The 25,927-nt window shown below is 42.6% G+C and overlaps 1 protein-coding gene across 2 annotated transcripts in view; it reads left to right on the top strand.

Moving 5' to 3' along the window:
• FLVCR2 (FLVCR heme transporter 2) overlaps positions 1-25,927 on the top strand; it is a 64,463-nt gene that overhangs the window by 17,625 nt on the left and 20,911 nt on the right. For both annotated transcript variants that reach the window (XM_053262693.1, XM_053262703.1), the window contains exons 2-3: positions 15,426-15,567; positions 17,941-18,081. In XM_053262693.1, the coding sequence (XP_053118668.1) occupies positions 15,426-15,567; positions 17,941-18,081 (283 nt within the window). The remainder of the gene's footprint in view (positions 1-15,425; positions 15,568-17,940; positions 18,082-25,927) is intronic.

Genomic DNA, 25,927 nt, shown 5'->3' with positions numbered 1-25,927 from the left:
TGTCTCCTTCTGCAATGGTTTGTCTGTGTGTTGTTTTAGCAGGTCCTTTTGATCTGTGTGGTGTTTGCTCACAGAGTGGCTGAGTTCAGATGTATTGAGAATCTATGGTTTCCTGCTACAATAATGAGCCTCTGCAATGCAAGAAGATCAGAGGGAAAGCTTTTATTTTCATTTTTAACTGAACCACAGTTCAGTGTCACATGTACAAACTTGTAATTGTGGTTTATTGAAACAACAGCTATGGAGTATGCCAGGATGTAAACAAGGGGTGAGCAAACCTCTCCAGCTGTTGTCAAACTACAACTCTGGAAGACGGGAGTTGTAGTTCAACAACAGCTGGAAACCCACCCCTGATCTAAACCATTATTTGATCCTGGTTTGTTTCCCCCTGAGTTCATACATAACATGGAACGATGCAGTTAAAACTGAAACAAAGGTTTTCCCTTTCCTCCTCTCGCATGCAAAAGAGGAAGAGAGGAAAGGGAATTATGTGAACCTGTGGCTCACTGAGATTCATTCTCATAGCAGGAAGCCATGGTTTCCGATCATGGGTCATGTCTTCTTGGCTAACTCTGTTCTTTTCACCCTTGGAACCTGCTTGTTCAGTTTTTGAATTTCTCCTCTTACACAATAGCCATCCAAAATATGTTATATTTTAAAAACTACTTCAGGATAAGCCTGTCATCAGGGCGCTTTCCAGATTACACACTTACAACAGTGTCAGTACTGTCTGTTAAGTGTGCTTCCGTTCTGCCTGTGTTTCGGCATCACAGTCCCTGCGCTGTCAGCAAGGTGCTGTTCACATTTCTGATGCCTTCTTTCAGATTGTATCCTTCTGTTTTAGTCCTACAACGTTGCATGTGTGTCACAGAGAAATAGCTGTGTTTTCCCATTGTAGGAGGGTTGCACAAGCTCTTTATGTTTTCAAAACGATCCTGCCAAGCTAAAGCATTTTACTGCTGCACAGCATGTAATCTGGAAGGCGCCCAGTTCAGCTTCAAATGCTTTTCTGATCTGAAACTTTCCAGTTGAGTTGTGATGGGTTAGAAGTTGATTTTGCTAATCCATGTTGCTGCCTGCCTGGTGCCAGGAGATGCATGTACCCCCAGCTATGCTGTTTTCTGTGTTGATGCTAAAATTATGTGTCTTCCTTGATCCCGCAGAAAGGGTTTGACGGACAGCTATTTTCTCTGTGGAATAGTGCTTTCTGCCAAATTGCTACACATCTGAGCATTTGTGCACGTTGCCTGAGCATTTCTGCATATTCCAGATTCTGTGTGCATAAAAGCTCAGTGCTCACTCTGTTGAAGATGGCTATTTAAAAATGAAGTTTAACCTACTTTTCCAGCTGAGTTCCTTGTGCTGTTTGCTTTTAAGAAAGCGATAGGAATATATGCTTACCTGCCAACCAGATTTCTCTGTAAGAGGGATTCTCAGATGCAGTTTGAATACAACTTCCAGCATTGCCAGTTGTAATGCCCTTTCACTGAGAATTATGGGAGTTGTAGTCAACAACATCTGGGAATCCCTCTTATAGGAAACCCTGCTGCCAATATGTCCTTATCTTCCCATTCAGGGGAAAAATGGACATGTTGGCAGGTATGTGTGTATGGGGAAGTTGAGGGCATAGCTCAGGGATAAGCAATGTTTGGCACTCCAGCTGATGTTGAACTACAACTCACCACATTCTCAGCGACAATAAATGTATGTATAATGTATACACAATAAATGTATCTTATTTGTATGCCTTAGAGGGAGCCATCCTGGAAGACAGGGTGGAAGACGATGATACTTACACTGGGAGGGCATCTGGCCATCAGGGGTTTAAGTAAATAGGAAACCTCTTGTAGCTCCTTCTTCACGGCCAGTTTCTACTTGGAAGAGGCCACTGGGAAAGAGCACAGTGCCTACTTCTGTGTTCAAAGGTTTGGGTTTTCGTCCAATTAACACACACAAACCATTCACAGTCAACAGCATCATATGTTCTTTATTGTTTAAACAGTAATGTAGGAATTGGCCCTGAGAATGAAGCTGCCTGCTCCTGCCTTTGTACCTGGCAGACTTAACATTACAAAATAAATGTCTACAATGCCTAAAAATGACCAGCAACTACATGGGGGAAACTATGAGTCTAATACAGAGCAGAGTAATTAATGCCTTTTTTGATCAGGGTGCAGTGGTCTGACCTCTTCTTAAGAAACCGACATTGTGTAAGAAAGATTTGGCTAGCTTTAGACCTCTTTCCAATCTCCTCTTCTTTATCACATTGCTTGGGAAAGGTGGTAGATTGTGCGATGGAGATAAACTCTAGGCATTCCTGGATGTCACATCTTTTGTGATCCATAACAAACTGGCTTCCAGCCTGGATAGGGAATAGAGATGGGTTTGTTTGCCTCAGTAGATTATCTTTGTCTTGAGTTCAACGGGGATGATGCATCTTCGCTCTTGCTGGGTATACTACCTCTGCTACATTAAGATTGGGTGGGGAAGGGCCATAATTCTGGGGGCATGTTATGTGCGCAGAAGGCCCCAGGTTCAATCCTTGGCATCTCTAGATAGGGTGGGGAAAGACCTCTTTTTGAAACCCTGGAGCATTTCCAGATGGAGCCTTTAGCTTGCTTCTCCTCAGGAATGGAGGGTGTGCATTCACATATCGGCCAGATCTACCCTGAAGTCCCTGCAAGCTATCGGAGAGCACTCCAGATATGATTTGCGTTTTGCATTGCACGTTGGAACATAGCCCCATTTATATCTGGGGTAAAAAAAATCCACTTTTTGTGTTGGTTTTTAGGGCAAATTCAAACTCGCAGTAAACCTGTGGTAAAGCCTGCTGTCTGGAAATGCTCCTGGAGAGCTGCTGCTAGTCAGTGCAGGCAGTATTGAGACAGATGGACCATTGGTTTGACTCAGTATGAGGCAGCTTCCCATGCTCATTCATTTATTCATTCATTATATTTATATACCACCTGATACACACACACACACACACACACATCTCTAGGTGGTGTACACAATCCCAATCCCAATCTAAAAATAAAACAAACAATTAAAACACATTCACAGAATAAAAACAATTCACAGAATGAAACAATTAAAATAATTTTACTATGCTCCATACTATGTTCCATAGTAGGAATATAATATGACTGTGCTTTTCCATAAGGTCCAGTGTTGGCATTGATCCCATTTAATATCTGTATGAAGGCATGAAAGAAGCATCCATCTGAGGTGTGAGCTATATTTTAGCTGGTAATCCTGTGGAAGTTGCTGTTTCTCAGCATCATGTGATGGACATGAAGATAAACATTAATCTAAGCTGATTCCAGAGAAATTGGTAGTGATACTGCAGTGGTGATGCCTTGGATGCCTGTGATAAGTATGATCAATTTCGGTGTGATCTATTTTGGAACAAAGTTTGAAAGTCTGGCTTGACCTCACATGGAGAGGAGAGCTGGTCTTGTGGTAGCAAGCATGACTTGTCTCCTTAGCTAAGCAGGGTCTGCCTTGGTTGCATTTTATTTATTTATTTATTTATTTATTCATTCATTCATTCATTATTCATTCAGTTTCTATACCGCCCTTCCAAAAATGGCTCAGGGTGATTTACACAGAGAAATAATAAATAAACCAGCTGAACATGCCCAGAGTATCTGTGCGGCAGTACACTCCCTGCACCTTCTGCCCACCCCCACGCCCCCTTCTGCCTCCTCTTCCTCCCTGTTGTCCTCCACCACTGATTTTGCTCCTGCTCCTTGGTGGTGTCTGTTTCTCTTTGCCCTCTCTGAGGTCTGGTTTCTTCCTTTCTTCCTCCTTTCCCCCAACTCTGCTGTGCCAATTCCCCTTCAATTTTCCTCCTTCCTTTGGTTTCCTCCTTTGTTCCTCATAGCCCCCACACAACTCTGCCGTGCCAATTCCCGCCTGCCTCCCTCACTGCCGTTCCCTTCCAAGGCAATGGTTGGAACTCTTGCAGGACCTCGCGAGAGTTCCACCAGGCATCCAGATGCACCCAGACAGAGTTCCCTACGTGGTCGGCTGTAAGATAATTAAATATATAGATAAGATGGAGCCATGTCCCCAAAGGGCTCATAATCTAAAAGAAACATAAGATAGACACCAGCAACAGTCACTGGGGGTACTATGCTGGGGGTGGACAGGGCCAGTTACTCTCCCTCTGCTAAATAAAGAGAATCACCATGTTAAAAGGTGCCTCTTTGCCAAGTCAGCTGGCAGACTAGGAGTGTGAGCACTGTAAGATGTTCCCCTCAGGGGATGGGGCCGCTCTGGGAAGAGCAGAAGGTTCCAAGTTCCCTCCCTGGCTTCTCCAAGATAGGGCTGAGAGAGATTCCTGCCTGCAACCTTGGAGAAGCTGCTGCCAGTCTGTGAAGACAATACTGAGTTAGATAGACCAATGTTCTGACTCAGTATATGGCAGCCTCCTATGACCTAGTTTTTCTCTTTGAAAAGCAGATTGTTGTAGTGGTTAGGAGCACCTTTTACCAGCTCCATTTATTATTCCTGGATTGAAGATATCATCCAGTGCTGATAACCTCCAGACCTGACTGCTGGGATGAGCTCTACATGAGGCTGCCCTTAAAGACAACTCTGAAGCTCTAACCAGTGCAAAATGCTGCTGCATGTCTCCTAATGGATGATGGGAGATGTAGGCATCAACTGTGCTTGCTGCAAGCAGGCTTCCAAGCTCGATTTAAGATGCTGATAAAGCCCTTTACAACTGTGGCCCTGCATAGACTGCCTTTCCTTCTATTACTCACCGTGCCAGCCTTGATTAACTTTGGAGTACAATGTTTTAATGCTGCTTTTTATCTGCTGATTTACCATTTGTATTTTTAAAACAATTTGATGGGTTTATTTTGTTAACTGCCCCGGACATACTTCTATTCAAGGATGGCCATACAAAAGTTTTCCTTCTTCTTATTGGTTTTTAAGAAAGGTCACAAATTATACCTCTTTATTCTGACTTTTAGTTATGCTAGCTTGTCTGTTCATTATTTTTTCTGCTGTGTTTTCTATTTGAATAGGTCTTATTGTAAGCCATCTTGAACTGTGTAAAAGCAACTAAGAAATGCTTTAAATAAACAGAAGGCTAATGAGTAGCTAAGCACATGGCAGGTATTCTGATAATCAGAACTGACTTTTGGATATTTGGAAAATCAAAACAGTGGAAAGTATAATACATTTATGTTTAAGCAGAATTGAAACATGAGGCAGAAAATGAGGCAGAGTGCTCTAGCACAGGGATTCTCAATGCTAGAGAAGCCGCTGCCAGTCTGTGGGGACAATGCTCAGCTAGATGGACCAAAGGTCTGACTCAGTATATGGCAGCTTCCTATGTTCTCTTATATTTAGCAAGGGGAGAGCAACTGGCCCTGTCCAACCCCAACACAGCATCCCTCCAGTGGCTGTTGCTGGCATTTGCCTTATGTTTCTTTTAGATCGTGAGCCCTTTGGGGACCATTTCATTTATTTATTACTTATTTTCTATGTAAACCGCTTTGAGAACTGTGGTTGAAAGGCGGTATATAAATATTCATAGTAGTAGTAACGTTGGGCCCCCAGATGTTATTGGCCTTCAGCTCCCATAATCCCCAGCCCCAGTGGTCTTTAGTTAGGGATTATGGGAGTTGAAGTCCAATAACATCTGGGGACCCAACGTTGAGAATCCCTGCTGTAGCGCAGCAGTTTTCAGACATCTTTTCTTGTGACCATTTTGAAGTCCATCACTTATCCCCACAACCCCAAAGAATAATTAGGTCTCATAAGAGCATTTTTCCTGGCACTTCTGATTGCATTTTTCAGCTTGTGTCTGCACAGTAGTGAGCAGATTCAGAATGGTTACATTGTGCATGTATGATAGTACGTAAGCTTACATTTAGCAGTCCTCCCAGAAACAAGCTATAAGTTTCCATATTTGCATGACTGTAATGCTAATTTTAAAATGTTGTGGATGATATTTTAAGAGATATTTTAATTAGCAAAATATAAGATAAAAATACAAAATACAAGATAAAAGATATTTTAATTAGCAAAGTATCCAGTGCCTAACGTCCCACTAACTCACTAGTGGGTTGCATCTACCACATTTGAAAGCTGCCACTCTACAGTGCCAGCTACATGTACCTACATGTAGGTACTCTTGCTTTCTATTGGTTGCTTTCCAAAACCCAACGGCTTGACAGATCTTGTCAATTCCTTTTCCACTGGTAGACTTGTGCAGACTCATTTTAATAATGGGTAATATGTTTTCTGGAAAATCTCTTGACTGCTAAGCTTTGAGAAGTGAGGCTTAAACTGTTTAAAAATAATATTTCCTGCATATGTAAATTGAATGAAAAAGTAACATTGGTCAGTGTGCCATTATAAGTTGCTTGTGTGTGTGTGTTTTATCTAACAATGTTGACTAATTCTAATGTAAAACATGTTTTTAGAGCAACTTATGAAAATGCCATTTGTCTTGAAGCGTTCAACGGCTTGTATATCTGTCAACAGAAGGAGCTTATTCTCTCTCAGAACTAGGTCTAAGTGCTGGATTGTCCATCTTAACAGAGAAGAATTTTGACCAGACTGCTTTTATCCAGCTATGTAAGCATGAGCTGAATGTATATGTCTGGAGGTCAAGAGCTTGTAATCAAAAGAGATAGCAAGAGGCATATTTGTATTGATTCAAGCTTGCTCTGATCTACTGCTCTGTGCTGGCTACCAAGGTTCTGGGAGTCTGGCATAACATTCAGTGTCTGCTGTCATTATAGATCAGGCCTGTTCAACTTAGGCCCCCCCCCAGCTGTTTTTGAACTACAACTCCCACAATCCCAAACCACAGTGGCCAATAGCCAGGGATTATGGGAATTGTAGGCCAACATCTGCAGGAGGGCTGAAGTTGAGTAGCCCTGTTATAGATAAATCAGTTGCCCCACTGACTAGCAGATTGCGGTTTGTTATATCTGTTGCTTGACTGAAGCTGGAACTTCTTGCCTTGTTACAATCATGCTCTTCTAGTACACAAAAAGTCCCCCTTTCTAAAAACACTTTTTGTTTTGTCTTGATGCAGAGCATAACCGAACCTCTGTGAGCAAATAGGCTGTTCCAGGCTCCTGGAATGCCTTTCATCCACTTGTCTGAGTAGGGGGTTGAAGGACAGTGTGCGTACTTCCTCTTTGGGGGGTCCTACAGATCCTAAAGTTTAACAGAAAAAGTTTGACCTGTGGTCGGAGCAGAAAGGGACTTACACATTTAAACTGTGTTCAGTTGCATAGCGCAATATGACCTAGATGCTACTGCACTAGAATATCCTTACTTCTTGGGGCGCCAGGCATTTATCTTTGAAGAACTGAATTTATCAGTTCAGGTATGATACACAGTACCTGGGCCCAGGGCTAGTGTGACCATGTCAGCTAGTCGACTTGCCCCTCCGCCATCAGTATGTTCTCTCTCCATGCCCCCAGGGCCAGTCCTAGGATTAATCACCCTATGGGGGAGATATATTGCCTTTCATTCTCTCCACCTCCTGGTTAGCTTATCAGTGCTGCCAGATTTTGTTGCTTGTGCAGGTTTGCAAAACCTAGCAGTGAAACAGGGCCTGCTGTGCCCAAGCTTTCCAGCAATGCCCACGGAACAGGCCGAGAGTAGTTTACCTCTCAGCAAGTGCTCTCCTCCTCCAGTTTTGCGATCCTACAGCAATCTCACAGGCCTTCTGCAGCTTCACTTCAAACTCAACAGACAGCAAGCGGCCCAGCTTAGGTCGGTGCCCCCTTCAGAATCCCTGTAACAGGGATTCCCAGATGTTGTTGACTACAGTTCCCAGAATCCTTGGCCAAAGGCCATTGCAGCAGGGCATTCTAGGAGCTGTCGTCAACAACATGCACATACCCTGCTCTCCCGGAGTAGAGCATTTGTTTGCAGTGGCCAACACTATACCTGAGAAGCATTTATCTGTCTACTCATGGGTTTGTGTCTGTACTTTTCATACTGTAAGCGCATTATATCAGAATCTTGGAAGTTTCCTCTAAATTGCTCTGGGACCACAGTAGGGTAAGTAGATAACTACAGGAGGCCCTCTTTATTCACAGGGGTTCCGATCTCACCTGAAGCAATGCGTACGGAAACCATGAAATAATAATAATAATAATAATAATAATAATAATAATAATAATAATAATAATAAACAAACAACTTTATTTGTTAGCCACCCCATAACAAATTATTCTCTGGGTGGCTCACAACACAACATTAAAACACCCAAAAAACAGCACATTAAATCATAACAGCCCAAAAGGTAAAAAAGAAAATACAAAATGCAATACAAAGTAATTTAAAAACTATTTTAAAATAAGTTTAAAATCAAATTTAAAAATCAAAATTTAAAAGGCTTGAGTGAACTAAAAGGTCTTTTCCTGGCACCTAAAAGAACAAAGTGATGAAGCCAGGCGAACCTCACTGGGGAGGCTATTCCATAAGTGTGCAACTACCAAAAAGGCCCTCTCCCTAGTAGCCACTCGCCTCACCTTGTTTGGCAGAGGCACTCGGAGGAGGGCCTGCAAAGAAGATCTTAAGGTCCAGGTTGGGATATATGGGGCAAGGCACTCTCTCAGGATACCCGGTCCCAAGCCATTTAGGGCTTGAAATGTAAAAACTAGCTATTTGAATTGAGAACGGACTGGGAGCCAGTGCAGCTGACGAAGCACTGGTGTTAATAACCTTGCAGCCCTATTTTGTACCAGCTGCAGTTTCCAGACTGTTTTCAAAGGCAACCCCACGTACACTGCATTGCAGTAATCTAAGCGAGAGGTTACCAGAGCATGAGTAACTGTGGCCAAACTATCTCTGTCCAGGCAAGGTCGCAGTTGGCATATCAGCCAAAGCTGATAAAAGGGTCTCCGAGCTACAGAGGCCACATGAGCCTCTAGTGACAGTGCTGGATCAATGAGCACTCCCACACTGTGAACCTGGCTCTATAGGGGGAGTGCAGCCCCATCTAGAATAGGCTGAACATCATTCACCTGGGCAGAGGAACCACCGGCCAGCAATACTTCTGTCTTGTCTGGATTGAGTCTCGGCTTGTTCACCCTCATCCAGTCCATTTCTGCATCCAGCACTGATTCAGGACAGTCATAGCCTCACCTGCGTCTGATGAAAAGGAGAGATACAGCTGAGTGTCATCTGTATACTGATGACACCTCAGGACAAATCTCTTGGATGACCTCTCACAGCAGTTTCATGTAAAACAGCATAGGGGAAAGACTGGAACCCTGCAGAACCCAAAGAATAGCTGCCAAGGGGTTGAGCAGTAATCCCCTAGCCTTAACTCTATGGGAATCCAGGGGTTAGTTTCCTTAAGCTTTAAAGAAAAAGGAAAAAAAAAAAAGCAGAAATCAGAAGAATAAAACACAGTACCACGCTTTCCAGACCTTCAGTTCTCCAACAAGGCCCCACAAAACCCACAAATCTGATTTTTTTGCAAAAATAAAAAATAAAAAATGGGGTTTTTGGTCGGGGGGAAAGCGCCACAAAATGGTTCCATGCTGCAAAATGGGAACCGGAAATGACATTTCTGGCCCCTCAGGAACTGTGGATAGGCAAATTTTGCCTATTTTATAACTCATGAATAAAGAAACTGGGTCGTTAAGATCTACCCACAGATACATGAAACCATGATCTGCAAGACTGTGGATAACAAGGACCTCCTGTATAATGTAACTGTGGCTCTCTCATTCATATGAAGAACTGAGTAAGTCTGATCCCTTTCTGAAACTATAGCATATGTTAGTATCATAGCATAGGGCTACCATATATCAGCAGGTGTCAGATAATACAGAAGGGTGCTAGGGTAATTTGGTAAATGAAGGCAAACACTGACAAACTGCTTCTCTTCAAACTCTAACAAACATTGTAGGAGTTAATGATTTGCAGGTTGGATGGTGTCCTTTGCGCCAGCATGGAAATGAATATCTATCTTAAAGGTCAAATGTGACACAATGTTCATCTCAGAATTTCGATTTTCTCACCGAAACATGAGAGATGGAACTGTTAAACTATTCAAAATTAATTCCTCATGCATTTGCTGTATCTTAAAGGGCTATCCTAGCTTTCAGTCCACTGACTCCCACTTGTGCACCTGTTTTGTGGCTATTGTGGAGCAGCTCATAATACTAACAAGCAATATCACTGTGGCACAAAGAGCCCGAATCAGCACAGAACCTCCGTCTGCTGGTCAAGATAAGAGGTCCACTGCCACCAAGGGGGCGAGAGCTTGCATTGGTCTATTCACAATTACACTGGCGTTTCTGACTCAGCATCTTAGCAATTAGTTACCTTCCATGCAGCAGGTCCCAGGTTCAGTCCCTAGAACCAGGTTCAAGCTCGGAAAAGCCCCTCTCTGAAACCCTAGAGAGCTACAGCCAGTCTGTATAGACAATACTGAGTTAGCTGGATCAATAGTCTGACATGGTATAAACCCCAGGGGTTAGATTCCTTAAGCTTTAAAGAAAAATGCCAAAAACTCTGCCCTTACAAACTCTCTGGAGTTCAGACAAGGACGTGTTCACTTTTAATATATGTAGTCAGAATGGACAAGTCTTCCATGTAGAATGTTCAGTGAGCATTAATCCAGTTTAATATCTATATAGAACCTTTAGTATTCCATTAATTTTGAGCACAAAGATGTTCTAAATTATGAAGCCAAGTCACTTGTGCAGTACTGAGAGTAAAAAGAAAAAAGTGTACTTAAACTTAAAAAGGAAAGTTTAAAGGAGGCAATATAGCCATAGCATGAAATCTTGTACTCTCCAACATTTTGTTGCTTTTAAAATAGGGACATACCTGTGAATGTGTAGGGAGTATAGCCAAGCAACCTGGGAAGTGTGGCATACAGTTCTGATTACAAGGATGCCACACATGGAAAGCAGGTAGTAAAGTGCATGCCAGGCACCTTATTCCAGATTACCAAAGCAGATGAAAGTAGGGATACACTTTAACAACAAATCCTCATATCAAGGATTATTGTCCAAACCCTACATCTACCATTAAACATGGCTGAAAGCTGGATTTCACCCGCGATGTGATGTGCACTGCAAAATTTCTTTGTGTTGTGCATCCATAGACTTGCACGATGTATCCACCCATTTGGAGATTAGATTCTGAGAGGCATTGGGAGGGAGCTGTATCCTGAGGAATGAACACTCTAGCAACTTGTGTGAACAAGGCCGAACAAGGCTTTCCCAAGAGGCAAAAACTGGACAGTGATTTACCAGGGCAGATTTTAGAAGATTGATTGATTGATTAAGTGCTGTCAAGTAGGTTTTGACTCTTAGTGACCACATAGAGAGATTCTCCCCAGGATGATCCATCTTCAACTTGGCCTTTAAGGTCTCTCAGTGGTGCTTTCACTGCTGTCGTAATAGAGTCCATCCACCTTGCTACTGGTCGTCCTCTTCTTCTCTTTCCTTCAACTTTTCCCAGCATGTTGAACTTATCAAGGGAGCTGGGACTTGGCATAATGTGTCCAAAGTATGATACTTTGAGCCTGGTCATTTGTGCCTCGAGTGAAAATTCTGGATTGATTTGTTCTATGACACATTTGTTTGTTTTCCTGGCTGTCCATGGTATCCTCAAAAGTCTTCTGCAGCACCAAAGTTTAAAAGCATCAATACCTTTCCTATCTTGCTTCTTCAGAGTCCAGCTTTCGCATCCATAGAAGGTCACGGGGAAAACCATTGTCCAAACGATTCTAATCTTTGTAGGTATAGACATGTAACGGCAGCTAAATATCCTTTCCAAAGCTTTCATTACAACCCTACCAAGTGCTAGTCTGCAGCATATTTCTTGACTGCTGGATCCTTTACTCTTGATGGTTGATCCTAAAAGGCAGAGGCTATCCACCACTTCAATGTCTTCATTATCAATTCTGATGGTGGTTGTTGTACCCGTTGTCATTAGTTTAGTCTTCTTTACATTTAGTCTGTTTCACCATGTTCTGTCTGGACTGTGACTTCCTGTCCTGTGTATAGGTTTCTCATGAGAACAATGAGATGTTCTAGGACGCCCATTTTCCTAAGGTTATTCTACAGCTTGACATGGTCAACGCAATCGAAGGCTTTTCTGTAGTCAGTAAAACACATATTGACTTCTTTTTTATATTCTTTGGCTTTCTTAATTATCCAGTGTGTGTCAGCGATGATGTCTCTTGTTTCTCGGCCTTTTCTGAAGCCAGCTTGAACATCTGGCATTTCCCTTTCCACGTAGAGCTCTAATCTGTGTTGGATGATCCTGAGCATTATTTTGCTAGCATGTGAAATTAAGGATATTGCATGATGGTTTGCGCAATCTGTTAAGTCTCCTTTCTTTGGTATGGGCATGTAGACTGACCTCTTCCAATCTGTTGGTCATTCTGTTGGTCTCCAAATTTGCTGGCTTAGTTTGGTTAGAGCCTTGACTGATTCTTCTTCTTTTGTCTGCCATATTTCTGTAGCTATTCCATCAATTCCTGTAGCCTTCCCAATTGGTAATGACCGGAGTGCTGATCTAACTTCATCTTCCCATACTAGAGGTTCTTGTAAGTAGGGAATATCTTCTACATATTTTCAGGATACTCTTTCCATCTCTGTTTGATCTTCTCTGACTCAGTTACTATCTGTCCTTTGGCATCCCTCAACATATCAATTGAAGGGTGGAACCTCCTTCTGAGTTCAGAGATCTTTTGGAAAACTTTCCTTGTTTTTCTGTGTCTATTTCCACCTCTAAGGTCTTTACAGATGTCATTGTAGTACTGCTCCTTGTCTCTTCTAACAGCTTTCTGAAATTCCCTATTAAGTTCCTTCCTGAGGTCTTTATCTTTCTTGACTTTGGCTTCTCTCCTCTTCTGGGCAATTTCCACTGTCTGTTCTGACATCCATTTTGCTTTCTTCTGTTTCTTGGTCTTTGGCAGTCTCTTTTCACATTCGTCCTTAACAACTTCTTTGATTTCATTCCACAGTTACTCTGGTTCCCTACCATTGAGGTTCAGAACTTCAAAGCAGTTCCTGATGTTCTCCTTGAAAATGGTGGGTACATTTTCAAGATCATATCATGGAAGCTGGATAGCTTTGTTTCTCCACTTTAGCTTGACTTGGAACTTGGACATGAGCAGTTCGTGATCTGTTCCACAGTTTTTTTTTGTTTTGTTTTTTAAATATTTCTATACCACCCAAAACTTGCATCTCTGGGTGGTTTACAATTAAGTAATTAATTAATTATGATTACAATGGGCCCCTGCCACATTTTTGCTGTTATAACTGAGCTCTTCCACCTCCTTGCACCAATAATGTAATCAATTTGATTTCTGTGTACGCCATCTGGTGATGTCCATGTGTATAGGTGCCACTTTGGTTGTTTGAAGAATGTGTTCACAGTGAAGAGATCATTGGCTTGGCAGAAACTGATAAGTCATTCTCCTGCTTCATTTCTGTTTCCTAGGCCATACCGTCCAACTGTGTTTTCCTCCTTACCGTTTCCAACTTTGGCATTCCAGTCTCTAACCACCACCAGCACATCTGGCTTGCATGTTCTGTCAGTTTCAGACTGAACTTGAGCATAAAACTCATCAACTTCCTCTTCCTCTGCATCGGTTGTTGGGGCATAGACTTGAAAAACGGTCAAGTTAAAGGGTTGTCCACGATATCTAATTGGTATTAGTCAGTCACTGAATGCATTGTACCCAAGTACTGTCATTGCTATATCCTCCCTGACTATGAAAGTAACAGCGTTTCTTCTTTGTTTTTCATGTCCTGAGTAGTAAACAGTATGATTTTCTGACTGAAAGTGTCCTATTCCAGTCTGTTTTAATTCACTGATGCCCAAGATGTCAATCTTTAGTCAATTCATTTCATCTTTCACTATGTTGAGCGTTCCCGTATTCATGCTTCTTATGTTCCACGTTCCCATTGTAATTCTGTCTTTTCAGCTTTGGATTTTCTTTTTCCACATGACAACACCAGCCACTAGATGTCCAAAAGGCTTTAATCTAACCGCGTCATAAACTCCATCAGTACTCTGAAAGATCCTCAACTCTTCCTCAGTAGCATGTTGAGTACATCCAACCTGAGGGGCCCATCATCCGGGACTACATCGACAATCATTCTATTTTGTCTATCCATGTGTTTTTTCTTGGTAAAATTCAGGAGTGATTTACCATGGCCTTCATCCACACAGTATGAAATGATGCCTTTGTCATTGTCACTGAAGTGATCTTCTGCCTCCAGCACCTTCCTGTATCGCTGTTGCCCAATATAGGTGCCTGCTTGCTTTAGCTGGGCAACTGGGATGACCTTCATGCTTTGGGTGACCCTACTGGGAGTATACCTCCTGGTGTACTTCGCTCATCCCTCCCAGGAACACCCCACCACCACCACCACCACGATGAGGCAGCATAGCAGGACTTGCGGGGAGTGGGGTGGGGGTGGGCTGGTAATTAGGGACCGCTGGAGTCTGTGGAGTACTCTGGTTCTACATTTCAACTCCAGGCTGTGAAGTTTGTAATGACAGACCAGGATGTCTTTATGTAATGAGAGTAGTTAAGTCTGCCATGTGGGAAAGCAAAGCCTTTCTCCTTCATGTCAGGCAAGCAAGACCCTGCCATGTGGTCAGCATAGCAGTTCCAGTGCTGAGAGTTTATACTGAGAAGCTGACCCCTGACACCCCTTACCTTTCAGATCTGTGGAATGGGCCCCGTTTGAAATTCCTTTGTTGTGCCAAACTGGAAAGCTCAGAGGAAGGTCTATTTTTGGTGGTGTCCCATGGAACTCTCTGGGAAAATGAAGCTCATTTGGGCCTGAGCTTAACAACCTTTAGACAATGCTGCAAAATATCTTTGTTCATACAACCTTGCTGTAAAATTATGGAACTTTTGCTTCAGGTGTTCAAAGGTTTTACATACTTGTATCTTACTGTTTTTTCTATTTTTATTATTTTGTCTAATGGGGTCCTTTGTACATTGCTCTGGGTTTTGCAAAGTTGCATGGTTTTAAATCAAATGCTTATGGATATCCAGTGATATAAATGGAAGAAGCAATTCCTCCCTAAGGCCTATATATAACAGCCTGGTACATGGCCCCAGTGGATCTGTCAGTGTTCCATTTTAGGTATGTCTGACAAAATAGACTATCTGTGTATAGCTCTCGGGTTATTAAACTGGGTTTTGGCTAGTGAAAGAGGTGGCATAGATAGGATGACAGCTGTGAAACAGTTTGGGATTCATTCATGTTGTCGTTGTGAGGATAATGGGCAATCCTATGATGACGATTTCTCATGGCTGTTGCTAAAATTAAAATATTTAAACAACTTCCTTCTTAGTTGATTAATAAAAATATAATTGTACGATACAATTCAAACTTCTGCCTTAGAGAGATAGGTTCCATCTAAAATTTTCTTCTGTTTAGTTTGGTATTGCAGTGGGCTTCCTTCTCCCTCCAGTTCTGGTTCCCAATTTGGAAGACAAGGAGCAGCTGGCCTACCATATCAGCATCATGTTTTATATGACTGCAGCTGTGGCAACAGCACTCTTCATCTTAGTTGTCTTTGGTAAGTAGATGCATTTAGATTGAAATGGGATGGAATTGAAAGTTGAGCATGTGGTTCACACAATAGCAACCCGAGACCTCTAGCCACCAGAGGCCAAGGCAGGGCACCCAAATGCTGCCCTCCCCCCGCCGTTTGGTGCACTCATCTGCTCCTCCTTCACCAGCCACTGCTTGGGTTGGTGTGCCTTTCCATTCTTCCCTCCCATTATGCTGGTCTGATTAATAAAAGGACAATGGAGAGGAAGAGGAAATAGTGAAAGGACAGCAGAATATTGGAGATGCGCTATAGAGCATCTCCAGTACGCTACTGTCCTTTCACTGTTTCCTCTCCTTTCTCATCCCCATTTCTTACCCAGAATAGTGGTGTGGGAGAGAGCTGTAGGAGGACACGAGCCAAGTCAAGTGGTGGTGGATGCCGCCACGAAGGAGGAGGACCATTTTGGACTGGCTCTTTGCTGAGTGGTGGTTGTTCCACTGCTCAGTGAAGAGCTGTCTGGATGGCAGTGAGTGACAGAGAGAGGGCTTACTAGTGTTACGATATCTTGGTTTAGTGCTTATATGAAACACAATTACTCTGTAGATGCACAGATTCATTGTGGTAAAATTTATTTTAATGGTTTACCTCTAAAGGGCAGCCTTTGGCTTTTGTAAACAACTGGCACAACTTGTCTTCAGTTTAATGAAATGAATGCATGAATTCTGAGTATGCCACTATTGGGGTGAGTGCAAGGAGTGTATTACAACATTGTGTATCAATTGTCGTGAGATCCAGAGTGGGAGCTGCAAGCATCCCAAGGGAGAGCCAGAAAAGAGGGAAAGCTCTCTTTCTGGCAATTTGTTCTTTTCCACTGTCACATTCAGTTCTATACGGTACATTACCAGGTGCCCGGCTATGTGCATACATTATTAGAAGGAACAGAAAATGTAGCAGACATGAGTCAGTCTAACTGGGAGAAAAGAATGGAAGCAGGGAAGGAAGCGCTTCAGTGCCCAGCACTTTGTGATGGGCAATGGTCAGGACTTGCAAGTTCCATTAAAAGGCTCTAAAACAAGCCCTAGCCACTCAAAGGGCTTTTGGAAGGGGCACTCTTTAGAAGGGGCACACTATAGAAAGACTGCTTGTGGAGACTAGCGGTGTGTGAGCTGGCTTGGTTTGAGCTAAACATGAAAATGGCCTCTGTGCACGCGTGGAGGTCACTAAAATGGTCTCCATGTATGCACAGAGGCCCAAACCAGGCCAAGGAAGGCCCAAACCAGGCTGCCGCTGGCCCTGCCTACTCTAGAGGAGGCTGGCAGGGGGAGCTGCCACTTCCCCAAGGCTGGCAGTCATGCAGGCGCTTGCAAGTACCTATTTACTTTCCTCCCATCTCCTCTACCCTTAGGACAGTTCCCCTGCCCCTTTACTGGTAATGGGGGATCCACACCGGAACCCTTCCCCCAAATGGGCCAGTCTGGGTCAGTTTGAATTTGGTCCGGATTTGAGCCGAACTGGCAAAACCAGTTTTGTGCACACCCCTAGTGGAGACTCCCCAGGCTGTATCAAACAGCTGTAAAGGCTCTTAAACAGGTTGAAGCAGCTTGTTATTTAGAGATGCTTGCCTTTTTCAATTCCTTCCTTCCACCAAAACAGAACTCCTTTCTGTGACTTCTGCAACTTATGCTTCTTTCATCCATCTTAAAACATTCACTATTGTAGCCTAAACCTGATGGTGGAGAACATCTTTCCGCTTTGATTTACCTGCCAAATCAATGATCTGCAGTAGAATCTTTGTGAGTGGCAAGGGATTCTGGGTCATGTTCTAGGATGCACGCTCAGTTCGAACATGGCATTGGCTGAGCCTGTTAGGGCTAGTCATCACTCTCCATGAATGAAAAATTCACCCAACACTCCTGAGCAGTCACTCTTGCAGGAAGATGAAGACTGGTAGACAGACCTTTATGTTCTACTACCAATCTTTTGATGAAGCAACCCTGAGCTTCCAAGGAATCTTGGAAGTTCCTTAAAAGAGCCTAAAAATGATTAGCCCAAGATTATAATTATAGAAACCTACTTTTACATCTGTAATAAAAGAGTGAAAAATATTTCTCAAGAGAAGAAGAAATGTGTACCAAGTCAACCACACTGTTACACCTGCATATAGGTATCCAAAGAATGAAATACTAGACCAGTACCCAGTTCAGTATCTCTGTATATGTTTTTGTTATTTGTTTACAGCTATGCTCATAGATGTTCAACTCTAGTATAGTGTATGAGGTGCTTATCCCTTGTGATTTGAGCATCAGAGTTTGAATACTAATACAACTTTATTCCATAGAAAGCCTGTACTTTCTCTCTCCTCCTGTCATCAACTTCTCACTCTCTGCTTGATTTCAGTGTTCCAAGAAAAGCCTCAGTATCCTCCAAGCCGGGCCCAGGCCTTGATTCACTCATCAGCCCCTGAGGAATCTTCCTATCTGCAATCTATTCTTCGGCTGTTTCGCAATGTCAACTTTGTGCTGCTTGTAGTCACTTATGGTGAGGCCCCTTTTCTCCATGGAGGGAATCTCCAACATGGCAGTTCTTCCTCTGATTTGATTTGATCTGATCTGATCTGATAGAATGTTTAGGTTGCCTTTCTGCCATACAGCACTCGAGGCAGTTCAAAAGTTGCCAAATTAGAGAGGTTTTCTCTCCATTGATAAACAGAGGGGCTGAAATGATCTTTCCAGCACTGTAAAATAATACACTTGGCGACATGTAGTACACAGGGGAGCCATGATCTGCTGCCCCAGGAGAGGTTCCAGACATGTGGTAAATAACCAAGGATTGTTTTGTCACAAAATTTAAAATTTAAATTCCAAACTAGGTTGATGCAGTCAATCACGTCTTGCCAAAAGTAGCTATTACATTGCGAATCCACAGTATATGAATTAGGGAGCCCTCAGCAACACCACAGTGCCAACATTTATTTATTTATTTGATTTTTATACCGCCCTTCCAGAATGGCTCAGGGTGGTTTACAATTAAAACAGAAACTAGTAAAACCAATAACAATTAAAACAGAAATATAAATATAAACATCAATTAACAATTAAAACATCATTAAAAACAATTAAACAATCAGAACAATTAAAACCCTGAAAACCAGGTTACAGCATTAAAACAATTAAAACTAATTAAAAACTCTGGAAGACCAGGCCAAACAGATAGTTTTTAAGGGCTCTCCTGAAGGTCAACAAAGAATTAAGATTGCGGATTTCTGCTAGGAGTGCGTAAGGGAGAAGCGGTGAAATCTTTACAGAGTAAGCGTTAAGGTGTCCAATGGGTATGGAATACCAATTTTTGTTGGATAAGCCTCAATTTAAGGTCTAAGGTAGAAGAATTTATGCTTGCTATAGCATTGGCCCATTGGGCTGAAAGGATCTGGGTTTCCAATTCTTCGTGCCACTTAGTTCATAGGAGTGATAAGTCATATTTATTGTGGGATGTGCACCAGTGGTATAAGGATATGTTGGGTTTAGGCAGATTAGCAATGCAAATGATATGTTCTAAAACTCCAGGTACTTTAGAAGTACCTAGAGCAGGGAGCCTAAATCTGGAAGTTATAGTATGTTTCAGTCGCAAGTATTGCCATTGAGCTGTCTGGGGCACATCATACTGTATGTACAACTGTTCAAAAGGCAGGAAATTGTGATTGGTGTCTAAAATTTGGCCCAGAGTTAAAAGAATATTTCTGGCCCAATTACTCCACATAAACATATTACCAGCTATTTTGATTTCAGGGTTGTGCCAAAGGATCGTTTTGTCATAGGTGTAAGGATCAGAGCCAATGTAATTGCACAAAGCATACTATACTTCTCTAAGCCTTGTCCTTCACTTATGGTTTAGTGTTTGGGTGCAAAACTGGAAGTGAAGGTGGAGTCTTGGAGATGAGGTTGCATGATATTTCAGGCATCTTTCCCCATATGAAAATATGTTGTGCCCTACTTCTCACTGGACCTGCAGTTCCCTACTTTGTCTTGTGGGACGATAAATGGATATAATGTGCCTTGCACGGATCAGAAGTATTAATTCCATTTGAACCTTTAAGAAAGTTCACTGTGGCGGAATCTTAACAAGGAGGAATTTTGTTGAGATCTCTGAAAAAGGATCTATTATGGGCCCCATCACAGCAAGAATGAATTGATGTTTCTGTTTAATTCCATTATTTATTTATTTATTTATTTATTTATTTATTTATTTAAAACACCCATTATATATCCACCTATTGAGCAGGAGAGAACAAGGACTATATCTTACCTGTCTTTATGGTTTGTATCCCATTCTTGGCAACTATGTGTATGAGAGATAAGGGCATATAATGTTTGAAAAGATAATAGGCTTGTTCACACAACATTCTGTTGGAAGTTAAAGGACTTTGCGCTGTCTCTTTGCCTCAGACAGTGGAGGACAGACTAGAAGTTAGAGGGCTAGAGAGTCAAGACATTGGTCATCCCTTCTCCACTGCTCTGATGCTATCCCTTTGAAATGTAGATTGCTACTCTTAGGGATTCAACTTCCTCTCTCTCTCTTTCCCTCCTGCCCCTCTACCTTGCAACATGGCAAGCCTCTCTCCCTGCACCATATGTGCAGAGAGGATGCAGAATCCATCTGCATCCAGCTAGATAGATAGATTGGAGATCCTAACTCCTCACTTTCCTATCTAGAATGGAGTTCCTTAATAAATGCCTTTTATATTGATTTGAAACTATGAATTGGCTCCAAGTTACTTTACTCTCAGCCTACATGCATGCCTAACTAAATTTCTGCTGTGTTGTGCCTCTGTGCACTCTGCTATAATGAGAAAGGGATTATCTCACCACAGAGAATTTCCAACACATTCGGCAAGGTAGGAGAAGTGCCCAGCCTTGGTAGGATTGCTGGGCATGCTCCCGATTTTGGGTCACGTGCTTGCAAAGGTAGTTTAGAAAGGTAAAATTAGAATGGTAAGAAACTGAATAACATTTAATGTCTTACAGTAGGAGATGGGAGAATGATTGGGTGTGAAGTGACAGCTGGATAGGATGACTTTTCCTTCTGCTTTGGGGAAAAGCTAGGGATGGAATCTGGGTAGGGTGTGTTCATCCTACCCAGCTGCTGCCTCACACACAATAGGAACATAGGAAGCTGCCATATACTTAGTCAGGTCATTGGTCCATCTAGCTCAGTATTGTCTACACAGTACTGGCAGTGGCTTCTCCAAGCTTGTAGGCAGGATTCTCTCTCTCAGCCCTATCTTGGAGATGTCAGAGAGGGAACTTAGAACCTTCTTCTCTTCCCAGAGCGGCTCCTTCCCCTAAGGGGAATATCTTACAGTGCTCACATGTAGTCTCCCATTCATATGCAACCAGGATGGACCCTGCTTAGCTATGGGGACAAGTCATGCTTGATACCACAAAACCAGCTCTCCTGGTCTATCATCTACTAATGATCTACTAATCATTCTCCTTGCCTCCTACCTGAATGTTTGCAAGCGCACAACCGGAAATCAGGAGCACACCTGGCACTCTTGTGCAGGCTGGGCACTTCTCCTACCCTGTTGGTGGCCATGTGAACAAGCCTGTTGTAAAGGGAACGCCCTCATGTTGCTCTGACAGATCTGGCATGTAGCCAAAGGAGTGATTGGATGGTTTGCCTTCACAGCTGATTGAGATGCAGGGACTCCTTTGGAGTTCTTTTATCCATGCCCAAATGGAGTAGTCTTGAACTGGAAATCATCTTAAAGGTTGTTCCTGCTTTTCTTAATCCCTCCAAATGCAGTACTGCAAATCCTTTTCCTTTCTCTGTTCAGCCATCTCTGCTGCCCTGAGCATCATAATTAGTTGCTTGCTACAGACAGTCCTAGTATTGTTCTGAATTCTTTTGAGCAAATGGAGAAGCACAACTTTCAGCATCAGACAGAAACAGAGTCTTGTGTTTTTTGCTTCTGTAATTCAGTGGAATGGAATTTGGAAGAAAGGAGCAGAGATCAGTTTCCCTCAAAGGATGAAAATTAATCTTCCTGAGAGAATTGAATTTCTCACTTCTAGGGCATTTAATTACTCTGATACTGCCAGCTAATGAGTATGTTTAGTCTTTTCTAGTCTGTGGTCTTGAAAAAGGCTCCTTTTAATCTTTTCCTCAAGTCAAGGATGACTTGACTTCCAATTTTCTCATAGAAAAAAGGGGCTGAGGCGTCCACAGAGAAGCCTAAAACAACCAAGCATTTCATACATGTTGGACTATGCAGGAGGGCTGTTCTTTTTTAGCACACTGTAAATGTAAATCCTAGTTTAAGAGGCCTGTAGCCACACAGTGCTATGACTACATTACATTTTAATATTGCTAAGTGTCAAACAGAGATGGAAGAAGTATACTGAAAATCTGTACAGCAGGGACATCAACATCCAAGATACTTTAGAAGATATTCCCTACTTACAAGAACCTCTAGTACGGGAAGATGAAGTTAGATCAGCACTCCGGTCATTACCAATTGGGAAGGCTACAGGAATTGATGGAATAGTTACAGAAATATGGCAGGCAACAGAAGAAGAATCAGTCAAGGCTCTAACCAAACTATGCCAGCAAATTTGGAGACCAACAGAATGACCAACAGATTGGAAGAGGTCAGTCTACATGCCCATACCAAAGAAAGGAGACTTAACAGATTGCTCAAACCATCATGCAATATCCTTAATTTCACATGCTAGCAAAATAATGCTCAGGATCATCCAACACAGATTAGAGCTCTACGTGGAAAGGGAAATGCCAGATGTTCAAGCTGGCTTCAGAAAAGGCCGAGAAACAAGAGACATCATCGCTGACACACACTGGATAATTAAGAAAGCCAAAGAATATAAAAAAAGAAGTCAATATGTGTTTTACTGACTACAGAAAAGCCTTCGATTGCGTTGACCATGTCAAGCTGTAGAATATCCTTAGGAAAATGGGCGTCCTAGAACATCTCATTTTTCTCATGAGAAACCTATACACAGGACAGGAAGCCACAGTCCAGATGGAACATGGTGAAACAGACTGGTTCCAGATTGGCAAAGGAGTAAGACAAGTCTGTAAACTTTCTCCTTATTTATTCAACTTGTATGCTGAACATATACTGAGAGAAGCTGGATTGGAAGAAGATGAGCATGGTTTTAAAGTTGGAGTAAGAAGCATCAACAACCTGCATCATGCTGATGACACCACTCTGAGAATGTGGATGATCTGCAAGCCTAGTAATGAAAGTCAAGAAACACAGTGGGGGAAAACAGGACTATGACTAAATGTTAAGAAGACTAAACTAATGACAACAGGTACAGCAATCAGCCTCAGAACTGACAATGAAGACATTGAAGTGGTGGATAGCTTCTGCCTTTTAGGATTGACCACCAACAGTAAAGGATCCAGCAGTCAAGAAATACGCCACAGACTAGCACTTGGTAGGGTTGCAATGAAGGCCTTGGAAAGGATATTTAGATGCTGTGATGTGTCTATACCTACAAAGATTAGAGTCATTTGGACAATGGTTTTCCCCATGACACTCTATGGATGCAAAAGCTGGACTTTGAAGAAGCAAAATAGGAAAAGTATTGATGCTTTTGAACTTTGGTGCTGGAGAAGTTTTTTGAGGACAGCCAGGAAAGCAAACAAATAGGTCATAGAACAAATCAATCCAAAATTTTCACTAGAGGCACAAATGATCAGGCTCAAACTATCATACTTTGGGCACATTATGTGAATACCCAGCTCCCTTGAGAAGTCCATAATGCTGGGGAAAGTTGAAAGGAAGAGAAGAAGGGGATGACCAGCAGCAACGTGGATGGACTAGATTACAACAGCAATGAATGCACCACTGAGAGACCTTAAAGGCCAAGTTGAAGACAGATAATCCCGGAGAGAATCTATCTATGTGGTTGCTAAGAGTCAACACTGACTTGATGGCACTTAATCAATCAATCACTAGTTTCTTTCTAAAAGTGTCATGGCCTCATGCATGTTCTTCAATACACAGCTTACCCTTTTTCTGTGAGAAATCATGTCAAAATACTGCAGTGAAAGGAGCAAGGTATGTTGTTATATTTTTTACAGGCTTGCTAGAATGTGTACTTTTAGCTTCCAGCCTGCCTTATCTCTACCACCTTGTTGATTGTTTCAGGAGTGTGCCAGAGTGATTGCAGACAGATTTTCCTATTGGTCAAAACAGTATTGGGAGTTTTTTGTCCCCTCCCACCCCACTCTTCTCTCTTGCACATACGCATACACACGTTGCTTACAGTATTTTTTAATTTCCTCCTTTGCATTTCTTCCCTCATCCTCTTGTCATTCCATGCTTCCATCCTGTTCTGTCATTTGTAAGGCCATTTAAATAAGACTGTATACTGGTGTCTTCTCGGCCACAGCACTTTTGTGGAAGTGTGCATGCCCTCTTGTCAGCATTCAAATTTTTCATAGTGCTAGTGGTCTGCTCTACTGATTTTAATTTGTTTGTTTGTTTGTTTATTTACTGTCCATCCTGAGCAGCATTGCAGTGGGCTTTCACAGATATTTGGGATCCTCAATAAAAAGCAATTTGAATGTTTGAAAGTGAAAAGCAGGTCCTAACCTTAAAGAGAAAGACACTAGATTGACAGCAGTGGGGGGCGGGATGTTTTCATAGGGACAAAAGCTTTTGCAAAAGGGGATCAACATTAATGACTAGCAGGAAATGTCTTCCTCCAGGAAAACTCAGAGAAAGGGACAGTTGGAGGGGAGAGGGGCAAGGGGTGAAGGGAAAGCAGGACCAGCCCATGCATTAAGTGGACCTAGGTGGCGGGGGGACCTGCGGGTGTGAGCACCACCGCCTGTACTGCCACATCTTCGTTCCTGCAGCAAATAGCTGTAGCCACCACTCATGCACACTGGCCAGCAGAGAGGTGGGAGCAGAGTGTCTGGTGGGAGTGGACTTTGCGCAGAGCTGGGCATCGGCATGTGGTGCCTACAGCGGGACATCTTATGTTGTATCTCAATTTTTAAAGGTATAATCTGCTTCTTTACTGCTCCCCCTGCCCCAGAAGGGGCCAGCTGCCAAGAATGGCTTTGGACCCCCACATTCAGTTAAAATTATATTTTGTATGGTGCATTATATAATTTTAACAGAATACCAGGGGTGGGGTGGGGCCAGGGGCCTAGCTAGGAGAGAGGGGGCCCGTGTTTGCCCCTCTCCCCGGAGGCCCTTCAGAGTGAGGAAGATAGTGAAGAAAATAGGGAGGGGTGGACCTGGGGGGGGCAGGTTCTTTGAAGCCATCTGCTTAATTATAGCCCCCCCTCCCTGGGTGGGGCAGGAAGTATTGCTTCTCCTAGGGCACCTGAGGGAAAGACAAGCAATGAGCAGGAGATGGAAATCTAATCTGACTAAGATTTAAACATGACTGACTAAGATTTCAACATGTATTTATTTATTTATTTAGCATACTTATATACCACCTCAAACTCACATCTCTGGGCGGTTTAAAATAAAACAACAGCTTAAAACAAAAATTAAAACATTCATGTTTTTAAAAAACAATGACAAATTCTATATGTCTAATTAAAAGCCTGGGTGAACAAATGCATTATAAGAGCCCTTTTAAAAGCTGTCAGAAATGGGATGGCTGTTCTGCTGACTTATTTTTGTATTAAGTTTTGTAATGGTTGTTAAAAGGTTTGGGGACAACTGTTGTAACTGTGGCAGTTAGATTCATCACCCGGCCTCTGCCAATAGTAAACTATGAGCCACATGCATTTAAAATGGTACTTGGGAGTCTCCTTCAGGAATTCAAACTATTGCATTGTGCTTTGGGGACGCTTAAATTATTTTTCTGCTTGCTCATTTGCCTCGTCCTTCCATATACTGGGAAACTGAAATGTGGCAAAAAGCACCATTGGGGACATGGTTAGAGCTGTGATTAAACACCATTGCTGCCTTTGAAATGTGGGTGGTGACTTGAGAAGAGCCCAATTTCACATTTCCTTCTACATTATGAGGAATATATTATTAAGAAGTGTGCTTAAGACCAGAAACAGCATTTTTAAACAAAAGCAGCTGGTGCAGGGAGGCTTATCTCCCTATTAAAATCTTATCTATCTTAAAAGAGCCCCTGGTGGCGCAGTGGTAAAACTGCTGCCCTGTAACCAGAAAGTTACAAGTTCAATCCTGACCAAGGGCTCAAGGTTGACTCAGCCTTCCATCCTTCCGAGGTCGGTAAAATGAGTACCCAGAATGTTGGGGGCAATATGCTAAATCATTGTAAACCGCTTAGAGAGCTTCCAGCTATAGAGCGGTATATAAATGTAAGTGCTATTGCTATTATCTGGATTGGGACCACAAGATGGGGGGGCAGGGAGGGAA

Source organism: Hemicordylus capensis, chromosome 1 (assembly GCF_027244095.1).
Source record: "Hemicordylus capensis ecotype Gifberg chromosome 1, rHemCap1.1.pri, whole genome shotgun sequence".
NCBI lineage: Eukaryota > Metazoa > Chordata > Lepidosauria > Squamata > Cordylidae > Hemicordylus > Hemicordylus capensis.
The sequence above is the reverse complement of the archived record's forward strand: the minus strand, read 5'-3'. Positions and strand labels throughout refer to the sequence as shown.